General features: G+C 41.8%; 1 protein-coding gene across 1 annotated transcript in view; it reads left to right on the forward strand.

Annotated features, from left to right (window-relative positions):
• The first annotated feature begins 7,647 nt into the window (after positions 1-7,647).
• Positions 7,648-20,958, forward strand: part of CLCN1 (chloride voltage-gated channel 1) — a 30,777-nt gene continuing 17,466 nt past the window's right edge. Inside the window, exons 1-8 of the mRNA XM_039381624.1 lie at positions 7,648-7,696; positions 8,703-8,853; positions 9,351-9,482; positions 10,971-11,099; positions 11,203-11,336; positions 11,941-12,018; positions 15,395-15,473; positions 17,678-17,803. Coding sequence (XP_039237558.1) covers positions 7,658-7,696; positions 8,703-8,853; positions 9,351-9,482; positions 10,971-11,099; positions 11,203-11,336; positions 11,941-12,018; positions 15,395-15,473; positions 17,678-17,803 — 868 coding nt within the window. The 5' untranslated portion in view covers positions 7,648-7,657. The remainder of the gene's footprint in view (positions 7,697-8,702; positions 8,854-9,350; positions 9,483-10,970; positions 11,100-11,202; positions 11,337-11,940; positions 12,019-15,394; positions 15,474-17,677; positions 17,804-20,958) is intronic.

Consider the following 20,958-nt stretch of genomic DNA (forward strand, 5'->3'; position numbering starts at 1 on the left):
TGTTGCGGAAAGCAAGAGTGAGGGCTCAGGGTTTTTGTAGGTTGCCTTCTTCATGTGGATAGTAGAGGTTCAAGTGGCATCTAGAGTCATTTGGTGAATGTTGGCCTTGGGATCATTCATGCTTTTATTGATAAGATGAGTGACACTGGTGCTGAGAGGCTGAGAGGGACAATTCTTGGAAAAAACCTTTCAGGGTAGGATCATCCTATTTTAGGCTATTATTATGTAATTATTTCCCATGGAAATTTCACAACAATATTAGGCAAGAGAGAGAGTAGAGTTTGATTAGCTGGCAGTGTGGGGTTCATTTTCATACTGTAGCAATTTCTAATGTGCTATTCTTGTACCTCTTGAAAAACATGAGCTAGAAGAGTGAACTTTTGGGTAAAGGTTCTCAGTAGCTTTTTCCAGTGGCTGTGATGAGTGTTCCCCTCCGGTACACGTAATAGTAACTAAAGATCTGGCGCTGTATTACAGCTTTGGTGTTTGCTGAGCCTTACTGTGGTTGGTGTTTAGGCTTCCTATATATGATGTGCACTTATATTCTACAGAGTTTTTTATGTTTTATACACTATATAGTATATGCTATGCCATAGTGACATTGATCTTCCAAAAGCATATCAGTATGTTGGGAGCAATTAATGCTTTTATAGATGGTAATCTATGAGGGTATCCAAATGTTTTTCTCTGATTTCCTAGACATAGTCACTTAGAAACTCTTCTTTAAGGTGACTCATTACAAGTTTTGTCCTACTGGTTGGTAGGTAGCCTTCCTCCAGAAAACGTTGCTTGTTGACAGTAAAGTGAGTGCTGGTGGGAATGAAACAGGTAAGTCTCTAGATTTTGAGGCAGCACTGGTATTGCTTTTGTAAATATTCAGTGCTTGCCTGGCCCACCACCAGTCGTGGGTTGTAGAGACTAACAATATCCGTATGGATATTACTGCTAATGAACATCGATATGGATATCTTAGCAGAAACACAGGAGGAGTTGAAAAGGTGGTTTATGGAGGAAATTAGGTGTGTCTTCTTCTTGGAGACTTTCTTTCTAATTCACTCTCAAGAACTATGCAGATTAAGAAAAAGCAAAAGAAGAAATGTTTTACAGGGGTCTGCAAAATGAAATAATGGGACCACTGCTTGGAATTTTGCCTCTCTTTCAACACCATCCTGCCTGCCTCTCTTTCAACACCATCTTATCCTGCAGTATGAGAAGCTTGACATGTGGGGGTCTTTTTTCTTTTTTTTTGTACACAGTTTTTAGGATCTTGAACTCACTGTTCTTTCGTAATTAACAGCTATCAGAATGGATACAGGCAGCACACTGGCAATACTGGTAGATGCCTCTAGGCCACGTTACTGTAACACGCTTCTTATTCCTAGCACTGTCTGGTAGCTCACTGGTGTTGGCTCAGCTTGTTGCTTTTTTCTCTGGCTGAGAAACAACTGGCAGATTGGAGAAAAAATGCTGTTCAATGCTCTAGTGTGTGAAAAATGAGCATTAAAAAGAATAAATTTCTGCATACACATATAATTGAGTACCCGCAGAGCAGTTTGGTGACATTCTTCAAAGTGCAAAGTGTTCCCCATAAGGGCACGTCGGAAGGCTGAGATTAGACTGTAATGCTCAGCAGTTTACAGGGATGCCTGACTTCTCCATTAGGGATTGCTCCTTCTCTTGTGGGCCGTGGACTTAGGTAAAATTTTCTTGGGACACTAAGTGGACACCTATCTTGTTCCATCTCATCATAGTTGCTGGCATCTTTATGATTGTCGCTCAGTCTTCTGGACACCTGGTGTCTGGGGAGAGAATGAGGAAGCCCCTTGACTTTTGTAGTCATTGCAAACACGGCTTGCTCAGGATGGGAAGCTGTGAAAGAACTGATGTCCTGGATAATATTTTCTGCTTCCTCCTGTCTGCTTTCTTTCTCTGTACTTATATCTCTGTCTGTCATACCACCTCCTTCCCCCTCCCCCTTCCCTCTCCTTCAGGAGTTCCCCTCTTGCTCACACCTGATATTCAATCCCAACAGAGTTATTGCCTTTTACTGAGATCAGGCACAGTACTGAGGAATCATGTGGCAGATGAAGGTTGCTATAAATATAGTTGAACCCTGTCATCACTGCCTTTGTGCAGGAAGGGAAGAAAGTGAGACAGGCACAAGGAGGAAGAGGGTAGGGGGTGCAGAGAGAAAGAGAGTGCAAGAATAGGACAAGTCAGAGTGGTCTGAGGAGAGAAAAAAAGAAGGAAGGAGCAGCAGAAAATGCGGAGGCCTTGCTCTCTGCCAGAACACGAGGTGGTTCTAGGTAAGGCCCAGAGCAGCAGCTCCGTTAAGGATGAGCGTGAGGAAGAGTAGAGGCATGGAGAGCTCAGAGACCATGACGCAGGAACCCGAATCGAAACCAGCTTTGGGGGGGGGCACACCGCAATACGACTATGTCTGCTTTGAGAAATGCACCCGTTATGGGATACCCCTGGAGGCAGGACGCGAGGCCGGGGGGACAGGGGACGACCCGCGCCACCTGGAGAACTCCCTCAGCTACCCACAGGTAGGGCTGGACAACTGGGATGTTTGTGGCAGCACAGGTCTCCCTGAGATCACATAGGCTCTTAGGGCTCCCAGAACAGTGCTGGTAGAGGACACATCGCTGTCCATTCCCAGTCCTACCAATTCTCCCCTTTCTGTTTGTTGACTCCCAGGTCAGGCATTGGCATTCAGGGTTGTACTTAAAGCCAGGAGTCCTTATCAGCATTTCAAGTCAGAGGTCATTTTCACCTGCCATAGATTCAATGAGAGTTGGAATGGACATGCTGGGATGGGGAAAAATCAACCAGTGCATTAATGTATTTGTAAAAACAAAGAGAAGCTGCAGCTGCCTTCATCTGCATAGTGATATTAAATAGAGCAGAAGAGTGAATAAAATCAAAGAGAACAGTGATGTAGATGGATGGGTATCTGTCTGCACAGCTGTATAGATGAAGTAAAGCTCTCTTGTGACTTTTCTCTGACCAAAAAGAACTTCATGGTCATAGACCCATACATGTATATTGATAGTTTTGGTAATTCTTAGGGGAGCTGTAAATGAGGGATTTTCTAACCCTTACACTTGACCTGGCTTTTGTTGTAGTTCATAAAAGCAGTGGTTCAGAAAAATATCTGGGACAGAGATGTACTCTGGTTATGGCTTCTTGTTCCACTACTCTCTGTATCTCCTTTACCTCTACTTTTGGGACACCCTCATGCAAAGGGAGGTTTTACAGCAGAGTCCTGGTATCTAATTTCCTACCACTCTGCTCAAACCAATCTGACCTAAGAGGGCTTTGGTGCAACAAAGGATCCAATTAAATGATGAGGGAGAGAGTGTGTGAATGTGCAATTCATAGAGTGGGTGTTTCTCCTTACATGAATACAAATCCCCTTACATGGATGGTGAATAATTGGTGGGGGAAGACATTTGTGATTTAGTGATAGAAAAAAAAGCCACATTTGGCACCAAGAAAATCTCTTCCAGTAGATAAGCATCCCAAGGAGGATGGTTATGTGTCACATCACAAAAGATAAGAGAATTGGTTATCTGGCCATATTCAGTAATTTCTCTTCTGAAACTAAAACATCAGAGAATTTGCATGTGTCCTACACTAAAGTCTTCCAAAACCACCCCCCAGATGGTTTGGAATCAGCAGCGCCACTGGGAAGGCCTCTGGAAAAGGTCTGACTGGAGCATGGGGTAGGGTGGGACAGGATGGAGAGGTGCGTGTGCCCACCTGGAGCTGAACTCCACTGGGGGTCACACCTGCCCCATGGCGTGCAAGTAGGGCAGCACCTGGGGCTGGAGAGCTGAGATGGGCAAAGGAAATGCACCTTGGTGTGTGCACCATGAACAGACAGTGAGCTGGGGTGTGGGAGGGAGCTGCAGGATGTAAACTGCTTCTCCAGTTAAGTGCATCCCAGAAACATTCCAGTCCACGCATATCCACCAGATACGCCAGTCCCACACATCTAAAACCATACTCACCAGCAGACACAGATGACACAGTAAGGAGACACAACACACCGCTGTGCTCTTGCTGCCTGGCACCAGAATGTCTCTGCCCTCGGCTCCAGAGGCATGATGGTCAGTGCACGTAGATAGACAACCTCAAGCACAAACAAGAAGGCCATCAAATCCATTCCCAAGGATATCTTCAGGCAGATATGTCCCCAAGCAAGCATGCATTTGTGAACAAAATTTGCAACCGAAAAAAAAGACTGTTCTATTTATAGTTTTACTGAAAAATATGTCCCAGAAATACTTCACATAAACAACCATGTACACATATGCATGTATGTTTATGTATGAAACTTTGTATGCAGACATATTCTGGCAAAGCCAGGCTTGCTGTGCATGTGTGTATTTTGCTAGCCATTCATCCACATTCAGATAAATTATAAATATGCATGTATACTTTGTACAAACATGCATACTTATTAGCATGTTATTAACATGAAAAACAACCTGCTGCACATGTTTTCATCCATTTCCATCTAGATTAATCATTAAGATTTCTTTCTCCACTGATGCGTGAAAAAACATTTGGCAGAGAGAGGTTTTGATTCTGTTGTACACTTTTCTTTTGCTAGCTGTTGCCTTCTGTTTTACCTGTGATTTGATTGGATTTACACAGACCCTAGAACAGTGAAGTCTTGGTCTTTTGTCTTGGACCTTCAAATGGTAAAAAAGCATATAGTGCTTAATAGATAATAAAATAATAACAATAGTAGGATGATAATAATAATAATAAAAATATACACATGATGTTGGACAATTAAGATAACAGATAGTAGATATATGATAGATGATATAATATACCTTGATAAAAATATACATTATCATACACTGTAGGATTTTGTATTGCTTTCTGTCTGCATGAAAAAGCAGCTACAGCTGGTGAAGTATTTAGAAGCTGTGTTATTTGTGACTATAGAAAGTGTGTTCCTGGCAGAGAGCTCACTCAGCAATACACAGATGGGTGTAGTGGGAGGGATGTGCAATACGAAATCAGGCAATGCAGTAATACAGAATAACAGGCTCACAGAGAGGTAGGTGAGAGGGCCTCTGGAGCTCTCCAGCCCAAGCTCCTACTCACAGCAGGACTGACTCCAAAGACAGGTCAGGTTGTTCAGGGCCTTTTCCGGGCACATTCTGAGCATCAACAAGACTGAAGATTCCCCAGCTCTCTGGGTATCTGTTCCTGTGTTGAACCACCCTCAAGAGGGGGTAGATGGGGACATGTTTTCCTTTTGCATGGATTTTTTTGCAAGCTGTATTTTTTCCCTTTTGTCCTTCATTGTGCCCCTCCACGAAGTCTTGCTCTGATGTTTCTCTCCAACCCCTCTCGCCCTTCAAGTAATGGAATTGCTGACAGACCCTCCCCTTTGCCACCTTTTCTACAGGAAAAACTATTACTTTGTTGCTGTCCCCCACTGCTTGCATGTGCCTCACTGGCTCTATGTCTAAGCCATTGAGTCAAGACTTTTTACTGACATCTGAATCTACTTATGCAGTGAATTCTGGGAGTTTTCACCTTTGAGACCAATACGGCTTCTCTTTTGTGATCCATCAGAAAAAAATCACCTAATGAAGATAGAAGGATGGTTACAAGGCTGGAATGAAAGGGATGAGAAGCAGAGCCCAGGACTGCCTCAGTGACCAGGAGCAGAAACTTATAAACAGGATGCACTGACAGTGCTGGGGAAAGGGGGTTTCAGGACTGGAGTATTCTGTGTAAAATGTATTGTTCAGTCTGAACGGCATGGGAAATAGCTTAGACTTTGGACTGTGAGAGAACAGTTTTATACATGTGCTGAGCTCTCAGAAAATAGCTCCCAGAAAAGTCTTGAGATTGTGATGTATTTTTTCCCTGAGATTCTGTGCAGCTTTTCCTCTGTTACTCAAGCAATGAAACTTCCCCAGTTTTTGGGAAGATAAACCCTGAAAATGTTCTTCACTCCGGTTGTGCTTTCTCCCTGGATGGTTTTTTTTTTTATATGTATGTTCCTCCCCTTAATCTTTAGTGGTATTTACATCTTCAGCTGGTTTTGCACCATTATCACGGTCTCATTCAGCATTTAGCCAAGCTAGGCATGATAGTACCTTTTCTGATTCAACCCTTAGGTGGTAACTGAGATCTTATAAAATTGTCTTCAATTTTTCTGGTGCTCAGAAATCCTGTGTTCCTTGTGTTAGTGAGGGAGCAACAGAAGAAGAAACAGTCAGAGTCTTACTGTGTTATATTTTTAGTTTTACATGCCTTCTAGTGGAGTAGATAGTTCTTGCCTAACCTAATTTTGCTTTAAGGTAATCCTCTGCTTTCTGGATTCTTTCTCTGTCCCACAGTCTCTTACCATTTTAGATACTACCAGATTCCTGGAGAAGCAAAGCACATGTGCGAATGAGTTGAAACTATCTTGTTTGGCAGGACAAACTTCTTTTTTTTTATGTCTGTGGACTAACTTCTTTTTTCCCACATCCTGAGTGCACCATTTTCCAGTCAGCCAGAAGCAGTGAACTGAGATACCATATGAGGACTTTCAACATTCTTACTATTATACTGTCATGATGTTCTGTCTGGCAGATGGAAGATTCTAATTTGAATTTCATATTTGATATAGGTTTGAGTTCACAATTGGGTTTAAGCTGTATTTGATATAAATGCATCCCTTATGACCATTTAACAGCAATGAAACACTAGCTGAGGTGATGTGAAGATGCATTTGTCTAAAATCTGTTAGTACTTAGCATTTCTGGCTGAAATAGACACAGTAAGAGAAAAAAACCTGCTATGTAGGACTGCTATGTGACAGCTTTTAGATGAAATTCTTCAACCTGATGTTTCACTGTCCTGTCTGTATTATGGAGTTCGGAGCATGGCCATTCCTCACTGCAAAGGATCTGCATTGCTTAATTTACGTAGAATGTGTTGGTAGTCATGTGGTTAATAATTGCATTAAATTTGTGTAGTTTCCAATATAGTGATGAAAAGAAGAATACCTTCAGCTGTTCAGGTAGGATCAATCTGTCCAAGCGACACTAGGTGAGCCACCTTTAGAACAGCATGATTTAATAAAGCATAGATGTGTTCGGTGAAAAAAAAATCCACTAGGATTTCCAAAGGGAGCTATGGCATATGGTTCAAGCGTCTCTTGAGGAATATGTGCAAATAAATAAAATAATTAGGACCTTCAGTCATATGTGTTATACTGAAGTATTAACTGATAGAGCACTGAAACAGGTGCTCAGAGAAGCTGGATAAATTCCACCCTTGGAGATGTTTAGGAATTGCCTGGACAAAGTCTTGAGCAGCCTAATCTGGCTTATCTGGCTTTGGAGTTTGCATTCTGTGGGCAGAGGCTTGGCCTGGAAACTTCCGGAGGTGCCTTCCAGTGTAAATTTCTCTTTGAGTCTCTGAATCTGTTTTATCTTAGGGGAACAGGAACATCTCTTGTGTTACCTAGAAAGGAGGAGGCAGGAACTGTCAAATAGAAATGTCTTCTAAGTGTGTGGTAGTGCATTATCTCTCTCCTATGTCTAGTCATTCTCCAGCTAAAGTGTTTGACTTCACTGATAAAAACATTGCTCACTCTCCTCCTGCCACTCAGAAAATCTCAGAGAAGCAGATGTTGTACTGCAGAGGAAGCAGAGTTGCCTTCTTACAGGTGGGAAGTGCATCAGGTGGTAACCTGACCTGAAGTAAAGCTAAACCTGGTTCATTGAAGGACATGTGAGAAGGAGAGGCTTATTCTCAGTTTCTTAAATACACACCTTCCCCATCTATACTCTGGAAGAGTGAGGTAGGATAGCTGCTCTTCAGGGAATCTGGTAAACAAACAAGGGGGCACAGTCAGGGTTCTTCAAACTCCCTTAAGATCTTGTTGACAAGACAGCACAACTGCCGTGTTTACTGCATACCCATGTATGATATATCCTTGCTAAGCATGTGTAGCTAGTTGTGAATTGCATATAACCAATGGCATTTCAAGATTAGTATCTGAAGACAAAGACTGGACTAAGCAGTTAGGAAAGTCAGAGGAACTGGAGATACATGAGGATTTAACATGCTGATTTGGGTAAATACCAGAAGTGCAGTACCCAGTGATATTTCTGAGCTGATGCTGATTCTTTTCCTCTGCAGGCACTATCAGTGGCTGTGTGCCCTGTTAAGCAATCCTTGGCAGCAGGAGGAACAGATGCAGGACATTCCTGCAGCCTGTTCTATAGTGTAATACATCTCAAAACCTTCAGAGATGTTTTACAGTGCTGCTGAAATCTGTGAGACAGCTTTGAGGATGGCAGCCTGATGTGAACTCTTTTGACCTTCTTTTGTACCTCCAGAAAGTCTGTTCAATCTCTTTAGACCACAGCCAGCTTTTTCTTGGCATGTTAGAAGACAATGAGAATTCTGTGACCATATCTTGTACTCCCAAAAAGGAGATGAAAAGGTTTTGGAAAGATTGGGAAGTGGGAACTAGAAAGAAAAAAGAAAAAAAGCAAAATGAGCTGCATCGATCTGAGAGTTTCTATCTCAGTCTCCCTCCCTGGGTACATTTGGGCCCGCACCTTGGACTATTGGTGGATTGATCTGCCTTTTCATCCTTAATGCTATCTGTGAAGGAGCATTGCCTTACCTTTTCTATTGATCTCTCTTGCTTTCTGCTCCTCTAGCTTTATGGCAAATACACAGATCAGATAACTGACATTTCAGAGAAGGAAGCAGGAAAACTATTGAAGAAACAGGCCCAAAAGAACAATGGAAGACCCCTGAAACGTGACAGTCAAGTACAGATCAAAGAAGAACACTATTCCAAATGTCAAGGTAGGGAGAATTCATCTTTCATTACCCTATGACCAGACATTGGGTAGGCCTGCCAGAGAGATGGAATTTAAGCAATTGTGACTGGGGAGAAGGACAGGGGGAAGGAAAAGGAATCTCACTGAAAGAAAAAATTTCTTCATGTGAGCTTTCATCCTAGGAAGAGTCAAGATCTGTTTGGAATAAAAAACAATAATAATATTTTTTTTCCACAACAGATCTCTGTAACAAGAGGAAAATGACTTCCTTGTATCAGACTTTTGCTCTTAGTGTACAAGATGTTAAATTCCATCCTATGTATCCTCACACACACACACACTCCCTTCCCTTTTATTTTTTTGCATAACTGTGTGAGAGAGGGATGGGTACCAGTCCTTCAACACAAATCCCATGATGCTTCCAAATAAATCCTGATTGTGGTCAGTTCTCAGCATAGGAGAGATAGACACGTGCTTCATCTATCTTCCCTCAGTTTTTCTGGTTCACTCTTCCCTCCACAGACTGTGCTAAGCGCATGCAGAAATATATTACCAAGAAGCTTGGAGAGGACTGGATTTTCTTGGTTCTGCTGGGTCTGGTCATGGCGTTGGTGAGCTGGGGAATGGATTATGCCAGTGCAAAGAGCCTACAGGGTGGGTCCCGTTCAGGTGTTGCAAAAGCAGATTGTAAATGATACAAATGTTTTACAAAGCCCAGTGATCAATGTTCCTCCTCCTTTAACATCAGTATACATCCTCACCCCTTGCTGTCAGGGCAGTTTGAAGTTTGAAGGTTAAATGGGAAGAGGTTCATTAAAAGGATGGCAGGGAAAAAATTTAGAAGTTAGTGGGCATAAACAAAGGATATGTGTATAATGAGCCAAAGACAAAACCATTACCTTCAATACCTTCCCCTTCTGCTCCCTTGAATATGCAGGAGCACAGGGAAGTAGTACTGTGGTCCTTCCTTTTATACTGCTTCTCTTCCTCCCCAAGAATATTAAGCACATGAAGATGGGAAGGGGAAGGAGTTCTTAGACGTCCTCCTGACACTGTTTTGACTTTTTATATCATTATTCTTTCCAACTTTTATTTATACAGTGCCCTGCAGTTTTCTGCTACCTGGCGTCATAGCGCTCTGACCTTTGGCCCTTTTCAGAAAGATCTCTTCTTTGCTGTCTTATATCCCTTCCCTGCATTTTTCCTGTGGTCTGTTTCCCCTTTCCCAGCTATAAAAATTACAAGATTTTTCAGGCCCCCTTCCCCTTATCTCAGTGTGCACACGCACACACAACATTGCTCACATCCTTTTAACTGCACTGTTCCTTTGTCCTTACCTTCAGTGTCCCAATCCTTACCGGCACATGCACACCAACCCTTTCTGCTTGGCTGCTGATTTCCACTAGACACTGCAATTCCTCAAAGCTCCCAATATTCCTTCAGCCAAGGTTCCTCTCAGAGCTTCCCCATCTACCAGGAGTCTGCTATAGTCTAGCAGTCTCTGAGCGTCCCTATCCTTTACTTTCTGCAGCTGAGTCCTTTGTTTTTTGGGTTTTTTTCCTTTCCCTCTCCCAAGTCTCAGCCTCCTACTGCATAGGGAGCCAGCTCAGGCAGAGAAGATACAGTTCACAGGAGCTACAGTTCAGTTTGGATTCTCAGCCACTCGTGCTGTGGTATCTGCCTGAGCACTGCTGTTTTAATAGCTGTTGGCACAGCTCCCCTCATGCTGCTGCTCTCCAAGGCAAATCATAATCAGAGCTTTTAAACTGGTTTTTAGGAAGAAAAGATTGGTGGACCACTTTATTCTCCTTCAGGACACACATAAGAGAGTCAGGCTGCCAAATGAAAAGAGACTGTACGGCGATTCAACCTCTCAACTGCTTGTGACACACCTCTTCTTAGGTCACACTGGGGCACAGGCATTAATAGTGTCTTCTATCCATTCCTCCAGAATGCCTGCTTTATTTGGGAATTCATACTCAAAATGTAACAAGGCTTGTCTTAGAAAAGGAAGACTTTGGGGTAGCATTTCTCAGGGAGATTTAGCATGGGCACGTTTGCAAGTGTGTGATTCTTTGATATGTACCAACCTGTTTGGAGCACCTGTGGTTACTGACAACTTCTCTGTTCTTCTGTCTACAGCCTACAAGTGGATGTACAGAAAGCTGCACCCAAATGTTCCTATGCAGTATGTGGTGTGGGTTGCATACCCACTTGCTCTTATTCTGTTTGCCGCCATTGTCTGCCACCTCATCTCTCCACAGGCTGTTGGTGAGGGCAGAAGGCATGGCAACATCTGTTTCTGTCTGTCTTGTTTTTCTTGTTTCATTTGCCTGCGGGTTTAGTTCATTCCCTGCTCTGCTGTTGTTACCAGGGTCTGGGATCCCAGAGCTCAAGACCATTATGAGGGGAGTGGTCCTCAAGGAATATCTCACTCTCAAAGCTTTTGTGGCCAAAGTTGTGAGCCTTACAGCTGGGCTTGGAAGTGGCATGCCTGTGGGGAAAGAGGTAAATATTGCTGTTTCCATGTGCAATAGTGATCAGAGTCTGGAAAATAAATGGATATTGGAGGGCTGAGGAAGATTAAAGGGTCTGTAGCACAAGTCTTATGAGGAGTGGCTAAGAGCTAGCGTGGTTTAGCCTAGAGGTTAAGGAGGGACCTTGTCACTCTCTACAACTAGACAAACTGAAAGGAAGTTGTAGACAGGTGGGGGTTGGTCTCTTCTCTCAGGTAACAAATGACTGGACAAGAGGAAGTGGCCTCAAGTTGCACCAGGGGAAGTTTAGACTAGATATTAGGAAAAACCTCTTCACTGAAAGGGTTGTCAGGCATTGAAATAGGCTGCCCAGGCAAGCGATGGAATCACCACCCCTGGAAGAATTGAAAAGCTGAGTGGTTGTGGCATCTGGGGACATGGTCTAGTGGTGAACATGGTGCTGCTGGGTTAACAGCTGGACTCTGTGATCTCGGTGATCTAGGTCTTTTCCAACCCTATTGATTGTCTGAATGGTTGAGATGGCCAAAGAAAAATTATGAGGTCTTCAATAGCTAAACGGTTGTCAGTAACCAGAGGGTAACCCTCTCTTATTTCCTCCTCCTCTTATCTTGCAGGGTCCTTTTGTTCATATTGCCAGTATCTGTGCTGCAGTACTCAGCAAGTTCATGTCAATCTTCTGTGGTGTGTATGAGGTAAGACATGTGTCTCTGCATATAGCTTTTCCACAGGCTGAACTCTGTAGACACATAGGATAGTATGGGTAGGCCACAGAACAGAGAGGAAGTATGGTTTGAAGTTCACTGTACTGCTGAGCAGCAAACTACAAGCCAAAAAAAATGGTAGTGGGAGGCCAGATATACAGTCTAGGACCACCAATGTTACCTTTCAATTACACAGAGGCTGATTAGGAATATGTATTTGACAAGTTTTCAATGCTGATACTTTTGCACTGTGATCATTGTCTGTATAAAAAAGTAGTTGCAGACAAAAATCAATTTGTCCTTAAGCCAAATTTATACAGCATTGCTAATTATAGACACTGATACCATCTCTATGCTTTTGTTATTGCAGAACAACCTCTGCAGGCCGATCACTGTGTTGACTAGTTGTACAAAAAAATCTATTAACTGCACATATAGCTAAATGCAGGAACTCCCTTACATGCAGGCTCTTAGCAGAAATTTACTGTATAATACAGCAACTGGAGGGGCTGTTTTACTTGAGTGTCTGCGCACAAGGACCAGATGTCACTGCTGAAGACCAGCTGACAGTACTAAAGACTGCACTAAAGTGTGTAGAGCCTGCTATTTGTAATAGCAGTGGCTGAATCTGCTGCTTGCTGTTGCTTATTTTCATTATTCTGGGTCCTAACCCCCTGGCTTTGCTCCCTCTAACCCCAGCATGCCCGTCTCTGGCTGCACTCTCTGTTCCAGAATGTGCATAGGCAGTTCGACCTTCTGGTGCCGGCTTGCGCAGTTGGAGTTGGATGTTGCTTCGGGGCTCCTCTTGGAGGCAAGTGTCTTCCTATATGTGGCATTTAATGTACAAGTCATTTAGCCTCCTGCTGTGAGATCTTCTGCTCTCAGGAAAGGTTCTCCACAGATACTTTACCACTCTAGCAACACGAGTTCTTTCTTTTCACATGAAACTGGTGGCAGCAAAAGGAAGGGAAGGTTATAGGAAGAGTGACACCTATTAATATGCTGATTTCTAATCAATAGCTTGTTCAGTCCCTGCCTGCCATGGACATTGTTCCAGCTGGAGAGCACCAAGGGCTGTCCAGAAAGTCAACAGAAGTTAAAAAACAATTCAATGTAAGGAGTAGCAGCAGAGCAGGAGGTGATGGCAAGTGTGACAGGAAGTGATAATGTGAACTGTAAACTACTACATGAATACTTCATCAATGGACTGGAGAACAGAAGCATCAGTGTGTGAAGTTTTGAACTCCCCATATCAGAGAGGTGCAAAGAGCCAATGGGATGATTGGGAGTTTGGAGTAATGATATGTGAGGAGAAGCTGAGAAAGCTGGGTTTGTTCAGCCTAAAGGAGAAAAGGCTAAAGGGGGATGGTGTAACCAATGTCATCAGCCACCTAAAGGGAGGTTTTAGCAAAGATTAATCCAGGCTCTTTCCAGAGTGACATAGTACAAGAAGCAATGGACAAAACTTCCAATGAGGGAAATTTTGACTGTGTTCAAGGAAATTATGTTCCCTTCTCCCAGGGGTGATTCGGTACTGCCATAGATACTCAGAGTTTCCAGGGAATTTCCACCCTTGGAGATGTTCAGGACTCACCTGGACAAGAACCTGATTTAGCCTTGGAATTAGCAGAACTCTGAGCAGGAAGTTGAAGGAGGCAACTCCAGTAGTCCCTTCCCACCTTTCTATGATCCCAGTTTGAGGAGAAATGTGGAAATTTATGTCTCCTCCTCACATTTGTACTAGTCTTCTGATTCATGGAATTTCTTTAAACAGCACATGTGCCAGAGGAACATAACTTCTCTTAAAGCAGTGGAAATATATTCATAAATAATTTGTCTTTAAAACGTTCTCCATTCTTTGTTGTGCCTTCATTTCACTTCTCTCCCTCCCCATGCACTGCCCTGAGCCTCTCTCCATGGTTATTGTGCTCATAAGTTTAAGGAGTTTTTAAATGCTATGTTTTTTTCTAAGTTGGCTTTATTTCGTCCATACACTACTTTCCTGTTAGTCTTCAAATGGATGAGTTAGCTGACAAGCAACATGGTCTTGCAGCAGCAATAATAATGATCTTTACTCTGGTTGGCTATTTTAAAAAAAGGAATGTAGTTTGTCTGCTACAGATTAGAGGTTCTTCAATTGATAACTTGAGAAAAGATGTGCCAGGAAGAAAATCAGGCCCAGCAAGAAAGAGGCTGAGAGCTGTCAACAAGAAAGAGGCTGAGAGCTGTATGTCCCCTTGCACAAGGGAAATTCTATCCTTGCATAACAAACATTTCTTCCCTTGCCCCAAGGTGGTTCAGGGGGCACAAGTGCCAAGAAAGGCTAGGGAATCTCCACTGTTGGAGGTGTTCAAGGCTCACCTAGCACCCTGATCCAGAACACCCTGATCCTAGCACCTTTGGTCTAACCTTGGAGTTAGTCCATCTCTGATGGAGAGATAGAGAAGCACTCAGAGCCACCTTCCAAACTAATACTTGCTGTGAGTCTGTAATAACACTGTAGTATGGGAACAAACAGAAAATTATAATAGTGTTTGTAGCCCTAGTTCCTCTTTTGGATTCACACCAAATTGCCATATGTGATTTCCATCACCTGGGAGACGTAATCTTCAGCTGACCTTAGTCCAGGATATAGCTTGCAACTTCATATCATGTTGCCCATGGTGCATAATTCTTGGCACTGTTGCTGATACATACCACTCTATGTTTTAATGAGGATGGATATAAAAAGCCAGTTTATCCCTTGACAAGTTAATGGTGCCCAGTCTCTTAGAAAGTCTCTACCTTTTATACCTTCCAATTCCCTTTATTATCATGATAGTTTTCACCAGGATAGCACAATGTTTTACTAGGTGATCTGTTACCCACTCACCTACCCAGCGTGAAAGGACCTTCAGCATGAGTCCACATTCTGCCCTGGAGATGCATGTGCCTTGTACACGCTGACTTACAGGGTGGGTTTTTTGAGGCAGTCTGTGGCACAAGCGCATCCTGAGATTCCCTGCCAAAGTAAAAGAGATGGAACAAAACCTACTTGGGCTCATTCCACCCTCTGGAATATTTTCCATGAGACATTTCTTTTACAGTGACAGAAATGTGCATGTTTTAATGGAAGATGAGATGCTGCCTTCTTCATGTGTCTTGAATGTGTGATTCCAGGTATATGCCTGTCCTATGCCAGGTCTTGTCTTTTGAATATTTTGAAGCCATTTCAGTAGGGAGAAATAAGATAAATGTAGCTATAACTGAGACTGGTGACAGAGCTGGGTGATATTATGTGGCCATACCTGCCAGTTTTGTTACTCACTCTCTGATTTCTTTCCTTCTTTCTTCTGTTTGTCTGTCTCTCTGTCTCTTTCACCAGTAGCAGCCATACTATTACACGGATGTCCTGACTGTGGGGTGTGCTGTGGGTGTTGGCTGCTGCTTTGGGACACCACTTGGAGGCAAGTGGCTGTTCTGTTTCCTTTTTCTCAGGTACCTAAATCCTCTCCTGACTAGTCCTCCTCTCCTCTTCCCCTTTCCTGCACCACATTTTTGATCTGTCATTTACTTTGGACAAAGCTTACCTTTATTGTTACCAACCTCTCCAGCATCTCTGACAGAGTCTTTTTTTCCACATGTTGTCCACCTTCTGGAGGCAAGAGGGGAAGGCTCTCTAGAACAGTGGTCTCCAAATTGGGGTGCACGTATCCCAGGGGGTGCACAAGGTTATCGATTGGGTGTGGGAAGGAAATAGCGGAATTTTTATTTTTTTAATATAAAAAACTAAATAAATTAAACTTTGCTAACATTAAGTATACGAATTCACAGTGGTGCCCTCTTATGTCATGTGGCCACTTATCACATACAGTGCATGAGGCATAGGGTTGTTCCCAAAGCAGAGAGTTGACCATGGTGCCTCAATCATTTGCTTTCTTTCAGCATATTGCAATGTATTGCAATCAATATGTGCCCACATTGGATTAAGTGGATTTTTGGATTATATTATCTAGTGTTACTAAACTAATCCTCACAAATTCGACAAGTGGCTTAAAAAGATCCCTGCAAAGAGGCCATGGATTGAAGATAATACTGATAATGCAAGCTCAGACAAATGACAAGAAAATGGCAGAGCTGACACTTCTACTCCTAACAGGCTCTTAATCAGCCACACTATGAGGTACAGCAGTGATCAGACCTGACAAGAAGTTGGGCAAAAAAATCAAAATTATCAAAGGCTATTTTAAATATGGATTTACATCTGCTATCATTAACGATGAACCTCACCCTAAGTGTATATTGTGCTTTGAGAAGTTCACTAATGATGGTATGACGCCATCAGAAATAGTAAGACATTTAAAATCTAAGCATCCAGAACATGAAGACAAACCTCTACAATTATTTTAGTGATGTTTCAAGTCATGTGACATTCAATACAGTACAAAATTTCACTGAACTTAATGACAAATTACACTTAATGACATTAGTGTAGAAGACAGGAAGGTTTTTCTTGCTTCACAGTGAAATACAAAAAGCCACATACCACCGAGAAAACACTTGTTCTTCCTGCCAAGGTAAAAGTGTCTGCAATAATACACAGAAAGCAATAGAGCAGCAAACTAAAATGCATTCCTTGGTCAGCAAACGCTATGGAAAGATACATAGGAAACATTGCTAAAGGTTTGAAGAAACAGGTATTTGTACAAATTACACTCTAGAAGCGGCTTCCTGTTTGGATGGATGAAAGAACAGGTGTTTCTAAAATGCCTCACATTATGGTATTTGCCAAATTCTGTTTCAATAGTGAAATACATGCAGAACTACTTTCCGTGAGTCACTGAAGGAAGGATCTAGTACAGAAGCTGTGTTCTCAACAGTAAATCACTTCTTTAACAAAAGTACTTTACGGAAAAGCTGTGGAGCAGACTAAGAGAAGGACTGGGTGGTAAGGTTACATTGATAGTGCTACATCGGGAATTTGTTCACTGTGATGTTCATGGATGAGCTATTGCAGCAAAGACATGGGAGACAGACATGCACAAGGTACTACAGGGTATCATTGATGTGCTTCATTTCATAAAAACAAGACTGAAACAGTAGAATCTTTGCAATACATTGTAATGAGATGGGGGGGGCAGTGACCATGAAAATTCTACAGATATTTGCTGATTATCTCATGACAACTGAATTTAAAGAGCAGTTACACATTTTTCTTTTACAAAAATGACAAGTCTTCTGAATTTGCTGATCTTTTCTGTGATGACAGGAGTCTGTCAGTAGCATGCTACCTAGCAGTTATTTTTGAAAAAATAAACATACTTGATGTATGTACTTGATGTACTTCAAGGTGAGAACAAATTTTTTTTGCTCCATTAATAAATAAAACAAATACTTTTTTAAAATTTTTGTTTATTTCATCATCTCATCTTTTTTTTTGTGTATGTTTTATATTGTACATAATATTTTAGTACAGTAATGCATGCATATTATTTTTAAATAAATACACTTATAAAAGGGAGGGTACATGCTCAAAAATCTTTTATTGATAGGGGTATGTGATCAAATAAATGTGGAGACCACTGCTCTAGAAGGCTATTTAGAAGCCTCTCTCATGCTTCTAACATTGCACTTCTGATTTTAACTTTGCTCCCTTTCCAACTCTTTCTAGGGGTACTTTTCAGCATTGAGGTCACTTCCACTTACTTCGCTGTGCGCAATTATTGGAGAGGTTTCTTTGCAGCTACCTTTAGTGCCTTCATTTTCCGAGTTCTTGCAGTTTGGAACAAGGATGCAGGTAAGCTAAGAGCTACTGTCTTCGTACTAAAGTTGGTGTATTAATGCGTTACTTTCCATCTTCCTCAAAACCACAATGTTCTACGACGTTTGAAACTTCTGCCACAACATGTGATTTCAGCAGTACAGAGAAGAGAGTGTCATGTCATAGATTATCTAACCTAACCTATTCCTAAGTGTGCTGAGGATATGACTGATAAATGACAGAATATGAGCGTTTGGCAAGCAAAAGGGCCCCTGAGGTGAGATTTTTGCCTCTACTCAAAATAATACGAAGGCTGTAAATACAGAGATATCCCATCACAGAGAATGCAATACCTACCACAGTGTATGCTGCTGTGATCTGATGGAAATATCATGGTTTGCTTTGATCATCTCTTGACTAAAAACGTTAAAACAAATAGTCAAGAAAATTGAGATGATTAAATGATTAAGAGGCTACAGGATTGGTAGGATATGACTGAAGGTCCTGAAAAAATAACCGTCTCAAGTAACTGAAAAGCATGAGAGTGACATTTGTGCAGACAGAAATAGCACAGGGCAAGCTTCTTCACGAAAGCATCTCAGACACTGCAGGAATAGAGCTCTGGTGCAGAAGGATGCCATTTCTATGTAAATCTCTTCCTTATAATGCCTTTTTATTTCATTTTTACAGTTGTATCTATTTTATTGATCTGAGCTCCATGGGGGCAGTTTGCTTAGTTGAAAGTGCTATAACTTGTGTCTCTGGGCTTCACAGGGCTGGATTTTTTTGGAGTTTGAACATACTCTTGAATATAGAAAATGACTACACTTTCTACTCGAATGTAGAAAGTGAATACATCTTTGTTTATGTCACAGTGCCTAAAAGCGAGGGGTATTCAACCATTAGATCTGTCACAAAACACCCCTCCCCCCAATCTTTCTGTTCTTTCCATAAAAAAAATATAAGAAATTCAAAGAGAGATGACAGGAGATAATCTCCTGTCCTTCACTTTGTCTACTTTCTCAAATCACTAGAAATCAGCTTAATCCTGAAACATCTTGACTCCTGTCCCTTCTTCAAAATCATCCAGACAGCTTTAATATCCATATTAATGGCTCGTTAAGTTCTGCTTCATTGACTGTCTGGGTTAAAAAGCTCCATGATTCAATTGTCTATTACAAATTGTTCCTTTTCATAGTTCTGAATTTTCTTTGTCTGTGTTGCTAGTCTCCTTGTTCTTGTATTAAGGAACTAGAAATTTTTGTCTAGCTAAGTCATTCATTATTTTATGATCTTTTATCATGCCTGCTCTAACTTATCTTTCATGTCTTTTCTTGCTCATTTCCCTTGGAAGTTACAAGCGCAGTCTTTTCAGTCTTTGTTCATGCAAGGGTTTTTCTGTTATGCCTGCTACCAGGTAGGGAAGTGATCATATCAGAGTGACAGATGCAATTAAGTTGTGTAGCATCTCACCAAAAGTCTTGTATTTCTTAGACCCACAAAATCTTTGCCTGCTTCTAGATACTCATGGCTTTCTTGGCAGGCTTTACACCATTATCTGTACTTTCCAAATTACGATTGGCCCACTCTCTTTGACTGCTGAAGCTTAAGCCCCTGTTTGCCAGCCATGGAAGACTGGAGTTCTACAATTTGCAGAACTTCTGCTTTACCATGTCCCAAACTTTCATCTTATTTGCCATAGTGTTTTATGCCTTGCCTTCCTCCTGCTCCTTCTGATCACTTCTACATGTTATTTTAAAGTGTTTACATGTGTTATTTTAAAGTTCAAAGCTATTTTTAAGTAGACTTCACATTAACTAGACCTTCTCATTTCTTTTTACTTTTTCTAACCTTGTAAGAATTGAACAGCTACTCTAAAGTGGTGAAGTTTGTAGCCAATGGAGAGAAAAAGGCTTAGACATTCAGTTTCAGTATGGGTTAGCCACTCAGGAAAGAGAATGAAGATAGGTGCGGTGAATCTTTCTGTGGAAAGTTCTTTCTGTCTTGTGGGAGTAGAGAGGGAACCTAGAAAGACTCAGACTAAGTGCTGTGACTGTCTCCCTTTGCTCTGGTTACCCTGTGGCAAAAGTCTTTGAAAATGAGCCCTACTATATTTTTTATTGCACTGCCATTTAGTGACTTGGACCATCTGCTTCCTAAAACTGTATTGAGATGATCCTTTTTTTGGGCTGATCTAACAAAAAAAGAGGATATCTCGCTTTTCACCATCTTCGATTCCCCTCCCTTGTACCATCTCTGTATTTGTTCAACCCCTCCATTCAACTTGCCTTCCTGGCAGAGGACTAATTCAGGAAAAGAGCAGATAGGTTTTCTGTCAGGTTGCAGTGAGATGAAAGAACTAAGTGAAGGCTGTGGGAATGGGCACGATGGGAAAGGAGAACAGTGCAGCTGGGAGGGAAGGAACATGATGAAGAGGCAGACAGCAAGATCTTCCCAATTTGGAAAGTAGCTAATGTAACCCACAGAGACCTGATTAAATCATTGCCCTAAACCTAGTGCTGCCTGAACAATTAACAAGTAATTTATGCCTCCTGTCATTGCTATACAATGCTAGATTTTCACTGCTTCTTTTATTTCCTCATTTTGCAAATAATCGCTTCATCCAGGGCAAATTGGGATTTACATCCATCCTCATTCAGCTGCATTTCCACCCTATTAAATTGCTAATTTGTACTTCACCCATTGGCATACAGATATGTACGGTTTCCACACAACAGTGTACCTCCAGATAAAAGTAAGACAGGTTTCAATATTTCGTTTTAGCAGGGCAACACTACCAGGAGGAGTGAGCTGGAGAAGATGGTGCTTAGCTGATCTTTTCCATCTCTCATTTCTAAGCCTTTCATTGTTTTGGTACCAGTCAAAAATTTTTCAGACGTAACTTCAGAGAGGATCTGAGTTTTGTTTCTAGAAGGCAATCACAACTGTGGGTGACACAGCTTCTCCAGATATGCAAGCACTGCCTGCCTCAGCAAAGAGACCTTTTCAGAGTCAGTGAGTATAGTGAACAGAGCTTTTTTTTTCTGTAATAGTGAATGGATGGTAGAAGACAAGAAAGGAAAGAAAACCCTTTAAAAATCTGGGATTGTAGTTAAAAAATGTATACAGTCTCTGAAAACAAATTTATAATATCTAGGGTTGCAAGTGCTCAAAAATAGGCACTACTAAAA

The sequence above is a fragment of the Pipra filicauda genome, unplaced genomic scaffold (genome assembly GCF_003945595.2).
Source record: "Pipra filicauda isolate LSUMZ 115617 unplaced genomic scaffold, ASM394559v2 scaffold234_size1211729_pilon, whole genome shotgun sequence".
NCBI classification, from domain to species: Eukaryota; Metazoa; Chordata; class Aves; order Passeriformes; family Pipridae; genus Pipra; species Pipra filicauda.